This window comes from Chanodichthys erythropterus, chromosome 3 (assembly GCF_024489055.1).
Source record: "Chanodichthys erythropterus isolate Z2021 chromosome 3, ASM2448905v1, whole genome shotgun sequence".
In the NCBI taxonomy this organism is placed as follows: domain Eukaryota; kingdom Metazoa; phylum Chordata; class Actinopteri; order Cypriniformes; family Xenocyprididae; genus Chanodichthys; species Chanodichthys erythropterus.
The window spans coordinates 70320414-70341382 of NC_090223.1; the positions used below are offsets into that span (position 1 = coordinate 70320414).

The 20969-nt window shown below is 37.2% G+C and overlaps 4 protein-coding genes across 4 annotated transcripts in view; 1 reads left to right on the forward strand and 3 right to left on the reverse strand.

Annotated features, from left to right (window-relative positions):
• Positions 1-20969, forward strand: part of LOC137005681 (uncharacterized) — a 1355627-nt gene that overhangs the window by 667790 nt on the left and 666868 nt on the right. The gene's annotated exons all lie outside the window — the stretch shown is intronic.
• LOC137005873 (zinc finger protein 721-like) overlaps positions 1-20969 on the reverse strand; it is a 400429-nt gene that overhangs the window by 148798 nt on the left and 230662 nt on the right. The window lies entirely within an intron of this gene.
• On the reverse strand, positions 1888-14434 carry LOC137014477 (ribonuclease inhibitor-like). The gene is made up of 6 exons (XM_067378806.1): positions 14421-14434; positions 12211-12384; positions 9476-9649; positions 2679-2864; positions 2549-2595; positions 1888-2441 (listed from the first exon to the last, which is right to left on the reverse strand). The coding sequence occupies exons 1-6, from the start codon at positions 14432-14434 to the stop codon at positions 1888-1890; spliced, it is 1149 nt and encodes a 382-aa protein (XP_067234907.1).
• LOC137006823 (NLR family CARD domain-containing protein 3-like) lies at positions 15964-17760 on the reverse strand. Its single transcript, XM_067367914.1, has one exon. It carries the CDS (start codon positions 17743-17745, stop codon positions 15964-15966), a length of 1782 nt encoding a protein of 593 aa, XP_067224015.1. The 5' UTR covers positions 17746-17760.

The window sequence follows — 20969 nt, forward strand, 5'->3', positions numbered from 1 at the left end:
CTTTCAGCTGTACACTAAGGTTGCCAAACCAGGCTAAGATGTCATACCACAAAAGGCTATCAATTACAGCATGATAGAAAAGAAGCAACACTTTCTGGTTAATGCCAAAAGACCCTCAACCTACGTAAAAAATATAGTCGCTGTTGAACCCTACAACAGATGTTTTCTACCCGAGCACTATATGTCAGTTTGTTATCAATATGTATGCCCAGATATCTGTAGGAATCCACATGAGCTATATACTGGTCATTGATGGCCACTGGTAAGTGGTCTCCAATGGATTTAGGATCAAACACCATCTCCACTTTTTTTTTAGTGTTGGTGGTGAGAGAATACTTATTGCACCACTGGACAAACTTCTGGACCTCATGTTTATATGCAACTAACTGATGTATCCAACATGAGACCCAGAATAGCTGTATCGTTGGAGTACTTAAACATGTAATTGTCAGCAGTACTACATGTACATTCATTAGTGTACAGTGTGAACCAGTGCCGATGGCCAAAGGTTCAGACAATGTCCTGTTCACCCTGACTTGCTGGTTATGATTAGTCAAAAATTAGTGGAACCATCTAATAATAAAGGGGTTAACATGTTACTCCCCTTTACCCCTTGACTGACCACATCAGGGGTCATAAAACCCTTATTATGTGAAGACCGAAGAGTGTAAAGACCAGCGTTTCTATATGCGTGGCTTCACTGAGCAAGGACACCAACAAGGCACTTGAATATTGCTCTTTTTCTTTCCTTCCTCTTTTATACAGCTTGTTTATACTATGTATTTAATTTCAACCAGATTACGAGAATTTATTTTTAAAAGATATGAGACTCTTCCAGTGTCAATTTTTGTCATTATTTAACCCCTTGCCATAGCAACACCATTCAAGCTATTCAAGACCTTTTCGCAATTTAGCATTTTCAATCTGTTGGAATCATGTTGAGAATGTTTGGAATGCATCATATAGAGCCTTTTGGAGCAGTAATTTAAAATTCAGAGCTTGATTAAAAAATCCACATTTAAACAAAAATAGCTGACTTCTTGTTGGTCAGAGCTAATGACTGTAAATGTGAAAGTTGTTTGGCTCGACAAGAACAGTATATGTAGCGAGTTTGGTGACTGAAGGTAAAAATAACCCTCCACTTTGGAAAACAGGTGGTGTTACTGAGGCCCTCCTACACGCCTATTTCTAAGGCTTTGTCCATGTCTACTGGCCAGCAACAGTGTATGTTGAGTTTCATGCAATTTGAAGCATACTAAGAGTCTCAAAAACATCAAAAATTAATATTAAAGTTTAATGTGTTGCCATGGCAACAGTATTCAAGATATCAAGAATCCTTTCACAGGTCTACATCTGTCATGAATTGACTTTATTCTGATGAAGTCTGAAGCAAATCTGGTAAAAACAAGAGAGCTATTTCAAAGCATTTTGAAAGTGACACACTTCCTGCTGCTAGTTTCTGGTGCTAAGACATTGACTCACAATAGTCACATTCATGTTACTGGCCTCCTACATTGAACACAGAGCTGAAGTTTAATAAAAAATCAGTCAGTGTATTCCTGTTTCCCTTTTTTCACCAGAAATGTGTTGCCTTACCATGGCCAAACCATTTGTGATATCAAAAGTTTGTTCACAATTTAGCATCCTCAATGTCTTAACTTCTTCACTGGTGGTGATCAAATAATTCCTCTAGGAGTATATCAAATTTAAGTATATATATTTCCTGTTGGACTGGCTTATGACTTATGACAATGCAAAAGTTGTTTGGCCCAATGTGTTGTTTTTACTGTGTGGTTTTACCGTAGGAAAACAATAGGCTTGGGCCCTCTGTTAATTTTTGTGTTAAATTTTATGACTTTGTCTGCATGTGGATGTTAGAAAGAGCATTTACAAGTGTGTGTGTGTCTGTTGTTTAATCTGACACAGAGACAGTGAAGAATCATAATAAACCCTAAATCCAGCATAGATAGGTTCAGTGAATTTGGTGTTGAATGTTTGTAAGCATGTGAGAGCGTTTGTGTCAGAGACGCTGTAGAAGGACAGAGTGCCAGCCGACTCATCCACATACACTCCTGCTCTATTAGAGGATGAATGGATGGCAGGTATATAAGGGTAGTTATTGTGATGTACACTGAATCTATAGTTAGAGCAGATCAAACTCCAGGATTTGTCATTTAATCCAAACTTACAGTCATCACTCCATCCTTTCCTGCTGATTCCTTTATATGTCACCGATATATGAGCACCTCCACTCCATTCAACCTCCCAGTAACAACGTCCAGTCAGACTCTCTCCACACAGAACCTGAGGAATTTCATCAAATCTCTCTGGATGATCAGGATACAACTGATCCTCATCTACATGCATCACCTTCCTGTTCTTATCAGACAGAATGAGTTGAGTGTATGCTGTGTTTGGATCCAGTGTGAGATCACAGGCATCTGAACACAAGAAGAGAGAAACATCAATAACAACAAAACAACAGTCACTAGATGAAAGCAAGAGAGAGAAAGAGTGTGAGTGTGTGTGTGTGTGTTTGTAGACATACACTTTCGTGGTCCTACTGTCATCATGATCTCTCCTCCATGTTCCACACTATAAACACAGACACATGTTACTGTAGATATGCAACAAGCACCCACACACATTCTGCATGTCAGTATTAGTGATTGACATACTTGAGGATCTGAAGGGAGGAGTTTGGATGGTCCAGTTTGCCAGAGAGCAGCTTGATCCCTGAATCTCCTGGGTGATTATAGCTTAGGTCTAGCTCTCGCAGGTGTGTGGGGTTTGAACTCAGAGCTGAAGACACAAAACCACAGCCTTTCTCTGTCACCATACAGCCAGACAACCTACAGATGGATCAAAACAGCCTTATCATCTCTGTAACTACATCAAAACACATTGAACATGATTTCAATAAGTGTATACATGCAACAACATTCCAATCAACCAATCAGATTTTATGTACAAATTTACAGTCTTACAATTTACAGTTACTTATGATAAGTTTAGGCTTACATCCAGGATTCTACATCAGTGTTATTCACTACTCATTTCACTCTGATTTTAGGCATAGGTTATTGTAGGGTTAGGTTTAAGCCGAGTTCAGACAGACAGAGATTTTCAAAGTAGTCGGGTCACTGTTCTTTTCACACTGCATGACTATCTTGGCCAGTCGCTGCTGTGTTCACACTGCACGATGGATCAGGGACAGAAGGTTTCACACTGCATGACTTTACAATAGGAAGAATCGCCGACAAATCTGTCTGGCACGCAAACTACATTTCACAACCAAACACACGGGAGATGTGACAAGGAAACAATGCAATATCACGTGTGCAAGATCAGAGTTCTCTTCTTCTTCTGGTTTTACGGCGGTTGGCATCCAGGGTTTTGGTGCATTACCGCCCCCTTTTGCTCCGGAGTGTGACTGGAGTTCTCACGTTAGACTGGGATTATTATTAAATATAGTAACCCGCAAGAAGCTTGCAATACGAATTGCCTGTGTGCTGATTTGCAGCGAAAACAAGGAGATGAAAAGAAGAATATGGAGGAGGAAATGGTTGGGGAGACTGTGGATTGTGTGTTCTGCAACGAGAGTTGAAGGTAAATACATAACTTTTCAATGTGCTGCTGTTGTCGATGGTCAAGCAAATGTTTGTGCTTTGGTTCTATTTGATAGAATTGTAATGTTTATGTGTACGAAGCCATGCTTGCTGATATTGTGGTCTATAACTCCTCGCCGAACTCCACGCTGCTCTGTATCTTGCTCTCTCATTGGCTGTCGGTCATCACCGATGTAGTTTTCAGTCAGAACACTTTTCACACTGCAGATTTTGAATCGCCGACAGGTCCAGATATTTAGCATGCCAAATATCTCACGGGCGTCGGCGATTCGTCTGCGATTCTCTCAGATCGCGTCTTTGCTCATTCACACTGCGTGATTGTCACTCGCATGAACGAGCACCGATTTGCCTGTGATTTCGGGCATTTGTCGGCAATTTCTCAAGACCTGTCAGCGAGCCAAAATCAGGGCTAAAATCGTGCAGTCTGAACTCGGCTTTAGGGGTAGGGATAAGTTTAGGATAACATTTTTGAACTGGAACATTGTTCCAGGATCAACGTTCCAATTTTATTGAGGAACATGTCTTACTTGGCAAAATCAAGTTGACCTCAAAATATTTTCAAACATCAGCAATAATGCAACTCAATCAAATATATCAGCAGTAATTTAATAACAAAAAACACTTCAGAATTATAATCTTACATGCAGTCCTCCAGTGGTTACATTTCCATTTCCATGAATGATGGTGTTTCTTTCTGATATTTTATTGATATTTGATGTGTTGAGGTTTTAAATAAAAATGTTTTATTCATCTACTGATAAAGAGTGCTCTGATAGGACTTTGTGTGCACATGTGTGTGTTAGAGGTGTGCTATATGTATCATCTACTATAAAATTGTGATTGTTGTTTTAACAACTTGCAATCTGAAATTATCAAGTACATCATTCACTTTGCAAAATCCAAACAAAATGTTCACTGTGTGATGCAGCCTAAAACTTTATATTCATTAAAGAATCCTGAAAAATATATTGTACACAAATATTTTGTACAATTGATCCTTCGCTAAGCCACGCCCGAAAACCGCCATAGGCCAATCGTGGTTTAGTATCCCTAACTAGACGCGGGAGGTCTGTCAATCTTTCGAGCACGGGAAACATGTCAAAGCGTTGTGCGTAGGGATTGTGTAAATCTGATGCCCGGTATCCTAAAAGTTTGGACGGGGTGGTGGAATTTTTTCCCTTCCCGAAACCTAAAACCCAAGGGGAGAAATGCCAGTGTTCTGACAATTTGCACTACCCTGTCAGATTTTGCTACCTCCCATTGAAACAGTAGGTAACGTTAGCAAAATCTGACAGCGAAAAATGCTAACGTTATCTATCAGATTGTGCTTCCAGCATGATATTAGCGTGGTTTATGGCTTTATTAACAGTTACATCTACCCCAACACTAAATCTACCCTTATAATAATGCAAGTACAGTAGTTTAACAGTAGTAGCACAATATGATATAGCATTAATCATTAGAACAAATATAAATCAATAGGGAAAAATGCTACTTATCAGATTCTTCTTTATTAATGTCTACACCTAACCCAACACTAAACCTACCCTTACAATAATGCAAATACAGTCATTTTGTGTTATTTATCATGACAACAATGATGTAATATTTATGCGTGCACATGCGGTAAGCCCAGGTAGGACAATCTGATGGGTAACGTTAGGTTAGCTAGCTAGCTAACTCAGCACATCATTGCTTGGAAATAATGATAATTCTTTGTTCATAATGCATATATTTGAACGTAAAATAAGATGACTAAAGGCAAGACGGAGTAGCCTGGCACGCTAAAAATATAAGCAGGAGAATGTTATCATTGTAAAGTGGTCAGGCTAATGTCTTGTGTTTATTCCACAAGACTTATGGATAAGCTGTTCTGATTTATAATTATTAGGCTATTTTCACAACTTTCATTTAACCTGCTGTGGATAAACAAAGCTGTTCCTCAATTTGTGTGTTTCCCATTTGAATGGTCAGCGTATGAGGCAGCTGCTGCTTGCGCTGGGAGCTTTAGCTTCAGTTTTGATCAAATTATTTTCTAATTGGTTGCATATTATATCCCTCGAATGCATACTGCAGTCCCTTTTGTCTTGCTCTCTCAGATATTTCACCTATTGCCATATTATATCCATGGAAATGTCTGACACCGGTGCATACATACTGTAAATGACTTGCTAAGCATGAAAGCTTGACAGGCGTAGCAACAGTAACTAAGGAGGGCAGGTCTTAGCGAAGGGTCCATTGTACACAATAAATGTTTCTTGAGCAGCAGATCACCATATTAGAATGATTTCTGAAGGATCATGTAACACTGAAGACTGGAGTATTGATGCTGAAAATTCAGCTTTGATCACAGGAATAAATTACTTCAATAAATATATTCAAACAGAAAACAGTTTTAAATTTAATTTTTAAATTGTACAAACCCGATTCCAAAAAAGTTGGGACACTGTACAAATTGTGAATAAAAAAAGGAATGTAATAATTTACAAATCTCATAAACTTATATTTTATTTACAATAGAATATAGATAACATATCGAATGTTGAAAGTGAGACATTTTGAAATTTCATGCCAAATATTGGCTCATTTTGGATTTCATGAGAGCTACACATTCCAAAAAAGTTGGGACATGTAGCAATAAGAGGCTGGAAAAGTTAAATGTACATATAAGGAACAGTTGGAAGACCAATTTGCAACTTATTAGGTCAATTGGCAACATGATTGGGTATAAAAAGACCCTCTCAGAGTGGCCACATCATTGCATGTTTTTATTCACAATTTGTACAGTGTCCCAACTTTTTTGGAATCGGTTTGTAATAATATTTTACAATATTACTGTTTTTACTGTATTTTTAATTAAATAAATGTAGCCTTGGTTCATATATATATATATATATATATATATATATATATATATATATATATATATTAGGAGTGGGAGAAAAAAAAACAATCCATTGATGCATCGCGATTCTCTCTCCAACAATTCTGGATCGATTTTGAGAATTTCAGAATTGATTCTGAGCTTATTGTTTTATTCAGATGCATTATGACACTGAGTGTGGTTTAGAAACTCAAAGATTCTGCTTTATCCAAATTCCTCACACACATACACCACTCGAACCTTGAGTAAAATAATCTTTCATTTCAAGTTCAGAAAGGTTGAAGCGAATTACAGTGACATTCATGAGCTTCACGTACTGCACAGGATGACCTGTGAGAGAGACGCGCCACGCGCACTTTGTTTGATGTTGCTGTGCTCAGTCTCACTCGTCAGTATTTTCCTTACAAATGCTCTATGAAGGCATCATTTATGTCGTTTGGAATGCAGTGGACTTATATATTTAAAATATGAAACTCACTTACAGAAGGCTGCTTTCAATTTTGTTGACACTGTGTTTGTGAAGTGCGGCTGTGTGCGTCTAATGTAGCCTAAACACAGCAAGGTTTCGTTGCTTCTCTTTATTATTTGCTACTTGCTTATGTGTTTTTAATTTGTATTTATTTGAAAAAGTAGGCCTATTTATTAATTACTTAAGTAAATGTACGGATTTTAAAGTTTTTAAGTTGGTAAACTAGTTAATTAATAATAATAAAAAAGTAGTTCAAGAATCATTTTGAAATCGGATTGTGACTCCCAGAATCAGAATCGGATCATGAGAATATATATATATATATATATATATATATATATATATATATATATATATATATATATATATATATATATATATTATTCCATATGTAGTATATGATCCTCCAAAGTAACTAGTAACTAGCTACTTAAATAATTTCAGTTTGATTTTTTTTTTTATATTACTCCAATAACTATTAAGATTATTACTTTTACCCTTTAAATATTTCTATAAGTACTTTTACTGGAGTTTTTGGATACTCTTCCCACCTCTGTTTGCCTGCAAAATCTCTGAGAACATTGAGATTTTTTTTATTTTTTATTTTTTTCGTCTGTCAATATCGTGTGTGTGTGTGTGTTTGTTTGTGCTTAAATCAGCTCAGTGTCTAGAAAATCACACATAACTGAATGAAACTGTTATAATTTCTAGTGAAATAAATCTAATGAAATAAATCTAACAATTAACTACATGCATTAACATTATCTTTGATAGTTCTATATTGTAGCTTGTTTGGATCATGCATTCAGTGTTACACATGACAAATTAACCCTCTGGAGTCTGAGGCTGATTTGGGGCCTGGAGAACTTTTGACATGCCCTGACATTTGTGCTTTTTTCAGTTGTTCATAAACATATTAATGGAAAAAGTGTCATTACACTGTATTCAGCACAAACTAGGCTACAATAATATGTGAGGAACATGTATGTACATGTTTGTGTTTTTGAAGGAATAACATTTATGCGTGGTTGTTGAAAAAACAAAAAACTTAAGTCACTGAAATAAGGCCAAAAAAAGTATAATAAATCTGTGTTCATAAGACTTTAGGGTATTGGAGGTTGTAGACTAGAGTTTTTGCTTCAAAATTATGTAAAAATTATGCTGCCTACTCCTTCATATTTAACAATATATTGATTTAGTTTTTGTAAGACACTTTTTGCCAAGAAACACAGTATGCAAGGAGGCGTGAATCACCACTGAAAATGGGCCATTCTCACCTGAGAAGACAAAAGAATTGGATAGTAATGAGCTGAAATGACTTGCATATTAATGAGGCATTTCAGTCAGGTAGGCTGTGAAAAAAAACCTTCTGTGATGTCTCAAGCTCATTATGATATATGAAACATACAGAAAAATATTATTACAATATAAAGTAATGGTTTTATATTATACTTTAAAATATAATGTATTTCTGTGATGCAAAGAGTCTGAATATAGGCTTTTAGTTTAAAAGCATGCACATTTGGAGAAATATTGGATTCTCATATGCTTATGTCAATTTTCTATACAGAGGAGTTATTTTTATTTAATATTCACTGTCATTACTATGAGCGCTGGTGTTTTCAATTCATCCTTGAAGTCGGAGGGCGCTCTGTGCATTTTAGTCCACAAATTCATCTAAAAGAAGAAGAGGCTATTCCATGAATGGAGTTTCCAATACATACAGCAGCAGGAGGGCGCTAAAGAAACAAAAACTCATCTAAACTTCATCTGTAGAAGACAAGTAAACAGGAAGTAACTGCATGTCTTCTAGAGATCGCTAACCATGACTTTTACATCCAGATAAACACTTTTCAAGACAATAAATACACGATTGAGATAATAAATGCATGTATTGACTGAATTAGCGTCTGAATAGCGCTGGCTCCGTGGGCGTGGCCGCATTAGCAGATAATGAGCTGAATCACGGATTTCTGACATGGCTCTCTTTTCATACAGATTACATAAACAAAGAAGGTTTGTTTTCGATTTGACTTACATGATTTAAAACCTGACATCTTAACGTTTTTTTAGACATAAGTGTAATTTTTTTGTCATTAGTATTCACTAAGTTACAGTTCATTTTCTGAGAACTATCAGATTGGAGTTCGTTCAGAGGGAGAGGAGAAATCACGCATCATGTTAGTTTTCTTTATTTTACAAAAAGCACAAAATTCTGTTTTTACTCTGAGTGTACACAAATGAAAGAAGATATTCCACAGATTAAAATGGTGTATAACTCTTAATTGTATGTGCAACATTGACGGAGTATTTTGAGTCTCTTTCACACTGATAAGAAAAAAACCACGGTGGTATCGCCGGCGATACCGTCAGACCTCAGAGTGTTAAAATACAGCTATCAAAAAAATAATCTTGAAAGTAAATGTTCACTGTGTATTTGTATGTGTTTATTTTCCAATCATACAGAGACCAGGTAAAATCTCCCTTAAATACCTCAGTATCTGCAGCTGACAGTTTGGACTCTTCAGTCCATTAGAGAGTAGCTTCACTCCTGAATCTTGCAGGTCATTGTTACTAAGGTCCAGTTCTCTCAGGACACAGTTTGAGGATTGAAGAGCCAATGACAAACTCTCACAACACTGAGCAGTGAGATTACAGATGGACAATCTATAATAACAATACAAAAGTGATTACATGATGATGCTTACGTGATGCTTAAAATGAGCACTGAGACATCAGGACTGACATTTAATTAAAGGGTCGTGGAACCCCAAAAACACATTTTTGAACAGATATGAACAGGCTCCACATCACTGAAAACACTAAAAGCACTCAAAATGTATTAGTAAGTGGAAATTGGTTGTTTTTGCATTTTCCCTAGCAATTCCTTTCTTCCGGGTTGAAAAGCAAAGAAACATGAATCTTTAATGATGTAATTAATTATCTGTTCTTTCAAAAAAAAAAAAAAAAAAGAAAAAGAAATCTTATTGTTTTCCAGTTTCACTCTCTTTTAAACTCTCAAGTAAACAAAAAATTATATAGTAATTTTATATATATATATATATATATATATATATATATATATATATATATATATATATATATATATATAATATAATATAATAATTTTGTTCCAGGCTCCGGCCGTTAAGTGCAGTGTGAGTGCAGGCCAGCAGGGGAGTGGGGAAGGGGGTCAATCGCACTCGGGCTCGGTTCAAGGCAACCATGACTAATGTGAGTACACCCTCAGAATGAGCAGGGGATGATATTTATTAACAAATTTATTAACAATAGAAGACACAGAACCAGATTGATGAGACAGGAACACAGTCCAAACAAGGGCACACAGCAGGAAAACAGGCTGGTTGGGGTTGAGGTAGCTCCAGACACAATGGCAATGATGGAGACAAGGAAGCGGCTCAAGGAACCAGAGGCTTGGATTGGGAATATGTAACCTCACAAGGACCAGAATGACTGCCAGATCAGGAGAGTCAGCAACCAGGGAAAACACAGGAAGCAGGGCAGGGACCAAGAAGAGACAATATATCCTAATTATTGTTAATATGTAATTATTTTTTCCAGGAGCTCATTGCTTCTACCTTCAAGTAAAATGCTAATGTTGTAAATTAAAATGCTATGTTTGTAAATTATTTGCCTAAATTATTACATTTGCTAACTGCATTCTTCTTTAAATTGTAATTTTGACATACATTCTCTGTAAAGCTGCTTTGAAACGATATGTATTGTGAAAAGCGCTATACAAATAAATGTGAATTGAATTGAACATTCACTCAGACACACACACACACACAAGACAAGACTCAGCAGGACAAGACAACAAGAGAAAATAAAAAGCTGTGTGACTAAATACTTTTAGCATTTTTGGAAGAGTTAAAATTTACATATTTGGTTTCAATAACCAGATGCATTTAGACCTGTTCAGTTTTGACTGTAATGCATCCCAGACAACCTTATGAAATGTTTAAGTGATCGGATTTATATCCATCTCGATTGCGTTTTGGAGGGCATTTACACCTGGTCTTTTCACGATCGGATAGCTATCCGATCAGTGAAAACACGAAGTGACCAGGTATAAACAGGCCCAAAGACTTGGAACTTGATTAGTTTGGGAGGGAAAAAAACAGGAACAAATAAAAACTAAAATAATCAGGCTAGAACTGACAGTGAAAACTAAATATAGCACTGTCTGACAAGGCCCATAGACACAAGCAAGAAAAGCACACACACAAAGCGTGCAACAAACCAGCTAAAACATGATGGAAAAGTGCACAAAATAAAGGGAGCAAATCAAGCAAAGGATCAGGTTAACACAATCAAGCAAATGAGGACTAGACAAGGACTAAACAAGGGGGCATGGTAACGAGAATGAAGGAAACGGGACAAGAGAAGCACATGGGTAACACAAACAAAGACAGTGCCATGTGCTCAAGCACAAGTCAAACAAGGATATTAAACAAAGCTATCAAACAGACAGACAAACAGACTATCAAATCATGACTTCAAATCATGTAAATTGTTAGGCTGCATAGATTGGGTCAGCCGGAACTGGAAACACTTCCCATAACACCTGATGTACTCGCTAAATCATATGAAGAATGGCATCTTTGCTAATATTAGTCTCTCTCTCCGTTTATCCCGAGGTTTGTAGCAGCCTGCCAGATCCAGGCAGAATTGTCCTATTGTCACTGTGAAGCTGCTTTGAAACAATATGTATTGTGAAAGGCGCTATATAAATGAAAATAACTTGACTTGACTATCAGGGCAGGACCTTGACATCTACACTAAGCTGTGTCTTAATGCAGGGTTTTTCTTATGTGCAAAAGTCAACAGGAGATGAGGTAAGTAACGTTGCAGAAAATCAAAAAAGCTAATTTCCATTGAGCTATCGAGTTTATTTTTCTAATCCACTGGTCACAATTGAAATCCGAATTTAGAAATCACCTGGAAACTTAAATGAACAGAGTGTGCCAAATAAGTCACCATGCCACCAGCATGCAGAGCTGCAGGCTGTGCACATGTTGATGCTGGTAAGAACTGGTTAGAACTGATTTGAGTCAATTAATTTCATGTAAAGATTTTGGTAAGTTTGACTTTGCTAAGTTTTGCTAAGTTGCTAAGTTGACTTTGCTTGCTGACTTTGCTAAGTTTTTCACATTCCTTTCCAATAATTTCTACAACATCAATGAAACTGAATGTGAAAATCAAACCTCAATATCTGCAGCTGACAGTTTGGACTCTTCAGTGCATTAGAGAGCAGCTTTACTCCTGAATCCTGCAGGTCGTTGTTACTCAGGTCCAGATCTCGTAGGACACAGTTTGAGGATTGAAGAGCTGATGACACACTCTCACAACACTGAGCAGCGAGATTACAGCCAGCAAGACTGGAAGAGATAAAGTTAAATAAATAATGAAATAACAATAAAGGCATGTAAATTAAGTTGCCAGTTGTCTGTTCTGCAACCTGGTACAAAATATTTGTATCATTCCAGCCTGAATCATACTAACACAAGCTCCTGAGCATGAGGAGATAATCTGATTATTTTATCATTCAGGTTCATTAAGATCAGAGATCAGATGAGCTCCTGACTGTTTCTTCAGCTACTGCAGTACTTAAATTATTTAAACATTGAAAAATAAATATTGAAAAATTGATATAAGAAAGAGTTTGAGGCCCTGCCCCTTTGATCAGGAAATTGTAGTCGCATCGCGGTGCCCCTTGGAATGCAATTCAGAAAGCAATTTCTACCAAGGGGGATCCCGCCTCCCCAGAACATAATATCACCCCTCCCCCACGGAGGTCTGTGCATGTCACTGCAGTTTAGTAGTAATGACTTTAGGAATTTCTTCTCAACACCTTTAAAGAGATGACCCCAACCCCTGTGAGGACTTCAGATGATGCAACTCTGGATCAACATGCACCAATGCACATTTTTTCTTTATACACTAATCATTTGTTAAAGCTGCTGTCCGCAGTTTCTCCTCTTTGTTGCCATCTCTGTTTGAAACATGCAATTGCAGTCATATGCGGAACAGTTAACTGTACATGCGTTGTGCGCGGATGAATCTAATGTTTGCTGTCAGTCACCGCACCGGTGTGGATACTAACTTCAGAATCACAGACTCTACGTCTTGAAAGTATGACCAATATAAGAATTTTCACTGGAAAATATCATCTGAACAATTAAGTAACATTTCTGCCACTTTTGTTTTGACCAACTGAGGAAAAAAGCATTAGGTCTACAATAAATCACGCTGCCAATGATGATTAAATCTAACGATTGCTTAGCTCTGATCACACCAAACCATGCAAATTATTATTACTGTTATATTGTTCTCAAATTGATAATGTTAACAACATCAGCACTGCGTGACTGTGTATTTAGTGTTTATTAGCGTTACCTGTAGATTTCAATTTCTGTAGTCACTCCACAGTCCGAAGTCTTTTGCTTTTTGACTACTGGTGAATCTCCAGATGTCACTGATGATTGTCATTTGGACCCTTCTGGATTACAATCCGCCATCAAAATGATAAGTTTAATTATTTCAGCTGCTGTGAGAAAAGGCTATAAACGTGCCGCTACCGGCAGCTTCCTCACATGATTTAACTGAGCCTCTCGACGAGACTCCTTTCTGTTTACGGACGTGACGTAATGACGCACAGAGGAACTGCTGCATGCTTGAATTTCCCGCAGAAATCCGCCAGTTCGCTCTTATTATAAAACATTATTACAAGCTAACCGTTGTGAATCGAGACAAGATTATTAGATAGTTTTGAACACTGGCTGGTTATGTACTTGTTCAAAAGTTGATTTTGGATAATTTTTAACCCTCTACCGCATAGTGTTGCCATATGGCAACATACTCTTTATGTTCATTTCCTTGCCACCATCTCTTTAAGAGAACATTCTAGTTTTTTTTATTGGTAAGAGAAGACCTTAATTTAGCCAATGATGTGCTTTGGTTAAGTCACATGGCATGCATTTTTTTTCTGTGACGCGATATCTGACAGACTGCCATCTCTTGTCAGTAGTTGCTGAAAGCAAACTAAAATGTAAGTAACAAACAAGGACCTGCCCATGTCACATTCACAAAAAAAATGTTAACATCATCTCAGGTAAGGTATGAAGACATATTCACCACTCAAAAATGTTTTTATGAAATTACTTTTTGGTAAATCGAGAAAATGTCTGTGTTGCCATATGGCAACACTGCGCAATAATGGAATGACATTATTATAATAGGTTAGATAGCTAGCAAAGATCAGCTGCAGTCTGTTAAGCTATAACAATAAAAACATTAATGCTAGTGATATAATGTTGATTAGTCGTATGTTAAGGACTGCTGTGGCATTTGTATTATGGATTAAATCAACATAAGAGATCTGCCATCACAGCCATGTATACTAGCCCAGACCTACCACTTTCCTATCATGGTGTCTCAAAAAGGCAGGTGTAAGTGGATGTAAGTGTATTGTTAGGGTAAAGAGCATCAAATGTGATGTCTACATGTGTCTCACCTTTGGAAAAAAAAAATGCTTTTTGAAGTTTCATACAGAAAAAAGGTGAAATTTAAAGAATATAAAGCATTATTCAGCAAAAGAGAATGGAAAAACACAAGATGTTGGAAAATAAGTATAAGGTATTGTTTATAATTACTGCTAAAACTTATAATAGCACTAATTGATTCAATACAAACAACATTTCTGAGGAAAAATATGAACTATATACACTTACACTTATTTTAAGTTTTTCCACTATTGTACGTTGTTGCCATATGGCAACATATCATAAAGTACCTTAAAATAATATTTTTTTCCCCAATTTTTTTTTACAGCACTTTAAGTTAAGCCATTCTAAGAAAAGAAAAAGAGTCAAATATTTTTTTTTATAGATTTATCATAATGCGTGCGGTAGAGGGTTAACCAAAAAAAGTTGCGTACTGCAGCTTTAACATGTATTCATTACTTCAATGAGCTCATTGTTTCTGCCTTAAATTAATATTGTTTAAATCAATTTTCCACTTCCTCCACTTGATTACACTGTAGTAGATATTTTCATCTGACCACCTCCACAACAGCACATCAACACCTACTTTACCTGATCAGTTTCATAAGCATTCAGCAGTGGTGAGTAGTGAGATGACGAGGAGAGATGCAATGATGTTAGACAATCACAACAGCAGGCATTGTGACTGGAAAATAATCATATTTTGCAAATATATGACTGTTTTGTTTACAAAACTTTACTAACATTATAAATAAGCCTCAAATAATGCATTTAAATAAAGAAAAGGCTTGTCATGACCCATTTAAGACTCTAAGGGCCATATTTACCAAACAGGGCAAATTAGCATGAGGTCACAGTCCTATAAAAGCACTGAGGAGTGTTGCAAGCTCTGCGGCTTATCTACTGACAGTGCAACAGTCTACTGACAGTTTACTTTACAAAGAACATTTAAGCAACATATAACATGGCTTGGAAAATGATATGGAGACAATTTGGAATGGAGAAAATTTTCTCCCTTCTATGACACGCTGTCTGTTCTCTGAGGTTCCAACTCCTACAGCAACTATTGCAAGTGCTTTATGGATTAAGACATGTTTTTTTAGGGTGGTAAATAATGGTGCAAATACCAGTAATTTGACTAGCATAAACCTTAGCAAATCGTGTTGCATGGTTTATTTAAAAAATCTCCTATAAATTTAGCAATATGACGGGTTAACACCTACAAATGCTTATACAATATGGTCAGTCACAAAAATGACCACACCTTTTCATCAGTAATTTTTCACTGTGTGTTATTCTTTATATTGTAATTTATTGTTCATATCACATGCACATGTCGTCACATTTTTATTTTGAGATATAACAATATATCATTACACCCCTACTGACTTTGCACCTTTAAAGTTTCAAGTTTACTTTTTGTGAACATCAGTCTTCTTTAATATGATTAAACACTCACAGAGCTTTTCTGCAGTTGATCACAGCTGGTATCAGTCTTCTTCTGCCCTCATCTGATGTGTTGTATTTCATGGGGTTAAGCTCATCCAGCATCTCCTCTGATATCTGAAGCATGTAGCTAATTGTTGAGCAATGAGCAGGAGAGAGTTTCTTCTCTGAGTGTTTGTCTGATTTCACAAACTCCTGAATCTCTCTGGGCAGAGTCTGATCTTTCACTTCCAGAAGACAGAGGAACAGATTGATGGACTGGTCAGCTGAGAGATCATAAATATCATATGGATCATTGATCTTCTCTTTAATGTACTGTGTGGTTTCTCTGATGCTCTCTGAGCTGTTCTCTGTGTGTGTCAGTAGATCCTGTAAGAGTCTCTGATTGGACTCCAGTGAGATGCCCAGCAGGAACCGCAGGAACAGATCCAGCTGTCCATTCTCACTCTCAATAGCTTTCTCTACTGCTGATGTTAGTAGATCATACAGAATGTCTTTACTAGAGCTGCACTGATTAAAATGTTTATTCCAAAACTGCAGTGGTTCCTTGTTCTTTGTTAAATGGCAGTAAAGCACATAGAAAGCAGCGAGAAACTCTTGGACACTCAGATGACTGAAACTGTAGACTTTCCTCTGATGAATCACCAATTCCTCCTTAAAGATCTCAGTGCAAATCCCAGAATACACTGAGGCGTCAGTGACGTCTATGCTGCTTTCTCTCAGGTCCTCCTCATAGAACATCACATTGCCCTTCATCAGCTGATTGAAAGCCACTTCAGCAAGTTTCACAATCACTTCTCTGTTGGACTGCAGCAGTTTCTCTGGATCTCTCTCTTCATACTTCTGATTCTTCATTTTGATCTGAATTAGAAGGAAGTGGATGTACATTTCAGTCAGAGTTTGAGGGATTTCTGCACTCAGATCTTCTTTCAGAAGCTTTTGAAGCACAGTGGATGAGATCCAGCAGAAGACGGGTATGTGGCACATGATGTGGAGGCTTCTTGCTCTTCTGATGTGTGAGATGATTCTGCTGGCTTGATGCTCATCACTGATTCTCTTCCTGAAATATTCCTCCTTCTGAGGCTCATTGAATCCCTGAATCTCTGTCAGACGGTTGATGTATTTGGAGGGGATCTGATTGGCTGCTGCTGGTCTGGAGGTGATCCAGATGAGAGCAGAGGGAAGTAGCTCTCCTGTCATGAGCTTTGACATCAACACACCCACTGATGAAGTCAAAGTCACATCAGAAACTTTCTGTGCATCTGAAAAAATCAGTGTGATTCTGCTTTCATCCAGACCATCAAAGATGAACACAACTTTACACTCCTCATAAATCTTTGGGTCCAGATCTTGAAGTTCAGGATAAAAGTCCAGCAGAAGTCTGTAAAGACTGTACTGATGATCTCGGATCAAGTTCAGCTCTCGAAATGGAAGCACAAACATGAAATCTACATCCTGATTGGCTTTTCCCTCGGCCCAGTCCAGAATGAACTTCTGCACAGAGACGGTTTTACCGATTCCAGCAATGCCTTTAGTAAGAACAGTCTTGATTTGGTCTTTCTCCTCACATCCTGGTTCAGGTGAGGCTTTAAAGATGTCATTGCAGTCAATTGGAGTGTCTTGTGAGTGTTGTGTTCTGGCTGTTTTCTCCATCTGTAAAACCTCATGTTCTTCATTCACTCCTTCTCTCTCTCCCTCTATGATGTAGAGCTGTGTGTAGATCCTGTTCAGGAGGGTTTCATTCTCTTGGAGTTTAATTCCCTCAAATAATATCTCATAGTTGTACTTCATGCTGGTTTTGTGTCGGTTTTTGACTCTCTGAAGTTCATCATTTATTGGTTGATCTAGTCTATTCAGGGATGCTGTAAAAGTATTGTTGTGTATAGTTGTGAAAGTATTGTTCAGACTGAAGACTGAGCTAGGCCCTCGAAAGATGTTTCGGTCTAGAACTACTGTGCTGAAATAATGAAATGAAAAATAAAGGATTTAATGTACAAATTAAAATCTAAATATATAAAGATGTCAGTCTTATATTTTCTGTGTAATTAATGTCTTTTTGCAATGCACATTGTTCCAAAGCAGCTTCACAGAAAACAGAACAGTAGAAAAATACAAAGGAAAGAAAAACAGTGTTTCAATTCTCCAGGTAACAGTTAAAGTGGAGAGAGACCAGGAACAAACTCACTTAGATTTTTAAGAAATGAGGAAGAAAACAAAACCTCATCATGACAACAGAGATTCTGTTAGTCAATAAGTTTCTTATATCTGAACATTGGGATCAAAGTTCATTTTCCATCACTGAACTTTTGTCCACAGATTTGAGGTGAAATCAAATAAAAGCTAACTCATGTCTCTGTGTGTATTCAATATGTTTTTGACTCTCATAGTAATGTCATCTCAAAGTTTCACTAGACCAAAGGATAAAATGAGTTGTTAAATTCACTCAGAAATGACCATTCAGTCATTATTTATTTGCTCTGATGTTGTTCTAATGCTGTTTGAGCTTCTTTCTTTTTCTGAGCACAAAAGCAGAAATTTAGAAAAAAAAAATCCTGCTAATTTCAGCCGTATGATGCAGTAAATACTGACCAGCTTCAATCTTAAGAAATGCAAAAGAATCACAGAATGATCCAATCAGACTCATGCTGTATATTCTAAGTGTTCTGATGGCATATTGATTACCATTTTAATTATTGTTTATCGAAAATCATGACCTTGGCCATGGGTTTGGTGTTCACTCTGAGCATTTTGAGATACAGGAAAAGCACACTAGCACAGCATTTTGAGAAATTAAGATTACTTAAAACTGTCAAGTGATTACATTTTTATTCTAATTAATTACATGATGTGGCGATTAATTAATTGAATTAATCACAAATTATTTGCACATCAAATTTGGCTGAAAAATTACAGCCAAAAGATTATTTGAAGTCATTATTGTGTAAAGCATCATATAAACATTACAAAAAGTAGATTCCGAAACAAATATTTGATTTGATTCAACATATAATTTATTACACAACCTTTTGAGGTTGAGTAAATGATGACTAAATTTTCATTTTTGGGTGAACTATATCTTTAAGTTTTATTATTAATATAGAAAAAAAAACTGAAATTATACTCTAAATAAGAAACTAAAACTGCCAGAAGGTGGTGGTAAATGTCTAACTAATTCCATTTGTTCAAACAGCTGATTCATTCAGGAGTGAAGTAGTCTTCAAGAACACAATATTAACTTTTTAATTTAGATTTGTCTGATCTACATGTGCATTTTAAGATGTTTGAAGGCCAAACAATTGGACAATAATATCTTTTAAATCCCTCCTGGTCATTTCCATCATCACTTTGAATATTTTTGTCTTTTCCCCTCCTAAAGCTAAGCTTTGACCGATGGTCTTTTCATTTTCATCTGTGTCAATGTAGACACTCAATTGATATTTATGATTTATGAATAATTTATTGAAGGCTACCAGGAAAGCTAGGTTTATTAAATTAATTCATAATGTGTGCATTTATTATCAATCATATGCCTAATTTGTGATGTGTCACAGTTCCAGTCATTCCCGGACTCCATTTCCCATAATCCTCCCTGCCAATCACCTGCACTCACTCCACCAATCAGCAATCACCTACACCCAGCTGCAGCACATTACTTGGACTATTTAAGCCACTCTCATTCTCACACTCATTGCGAGGTCTTATATTACTACGGTTTGCGTTTCTGAGCCTTTGTCATTGTGTTTGTCTGCCTGTTACTGATCTTGTCTGTTTCCCATGTACGATTCTCTGCTTCCTGTGATTGATATCTGCCTGCCCTGATCTACTGCCTGTTCCACGACCACGATTCTGCCTTGTCCCTGCTGTACCTGTTTTCCACTGTTTGACCTGTAGTGAACAGCACATTCTAGGGCCCAGTTTATGGCCGGGCCCCTCTCTGTCCGTAACAGTGGACAAAGGTTTGCTACATTTTGATTGGATCTCGGTGGACTAACACAAACAAACTGTCCTACGCCATCAGATAAAGATGGAAGGACAACATCCAGACCTCTCTTAGAGGGTAAGAAGAAGACCTCTTGTACCAAGCCTGGGAAGGACAAGGCTTCTCATTGGTCCACAGGCAGTTACTGCCCTTCACCCATCTAAACACTACTTCCTAAGGTTGGCCAGAGACTGCCATAAAAATTCCTCAGGACCTTAGCAGAAATGGGTGAAACAAAGAGAGATCACAAAGATCCATCCAAATCCATTCAAAACTATGTTTGAAAACCTTAGAACTGATGCAAACTACACATCCATTTCATACTTATTCACAGAAATAAGTATTCTCAGTGACAGCTATTTGTAGTGCAACCTCTGACACAAATTCAGCTGTTAATGTACAATTGAATGACAGTTCAATCTTTTTCCATCATGTTTAGTCTCTATTTGTTTAGAATATTGCCAAAGGTATTCTGGTGGTGGTTTGGAAAGTGAGAAATGCGTTGGTAAACTTTAAAAACACTGTAAAGACTTCCAACTTTTTTTTTTTTTTATGCAAATGAGTTCCACAGGGGAGAGAAGGGTGGGCCACACAATGTGTGTCCCCTCTGATGTCAGCAGCCAATCACAGCACTCGAATGGAGAAGCGCCAAATTGCAATCTCCTCCTCATCGGAAAGGGATAAAGGTACCCTTTCAACAGACACTCCTTGTTCTGAGTCTCCCATCGGGTGAGACACAACAGATACATGGTTCTGGGTCTCAACTCTGTAAGGAGTGAGACATTAACAGATACAACACTGAGCCTCTGGTCCATCCCGAGAGACAACAACAGATCCCATGATCTGAGTCTACAGCTTGTGAGGCAGCAACAGAGACGACTACGTTCTAAGCCTCCAGCTTGTGAGGAAAGAGACATCAACAAAGACTATGTTCAGAGTTTCTGTCCAGTGAGACAGTGACGACATCTGCAACAAGGTTAAGCTTAGGAGAGCAAACCTTCTCTCCAAGGTACCTTTGTCTGCGTGTTCCAGATTG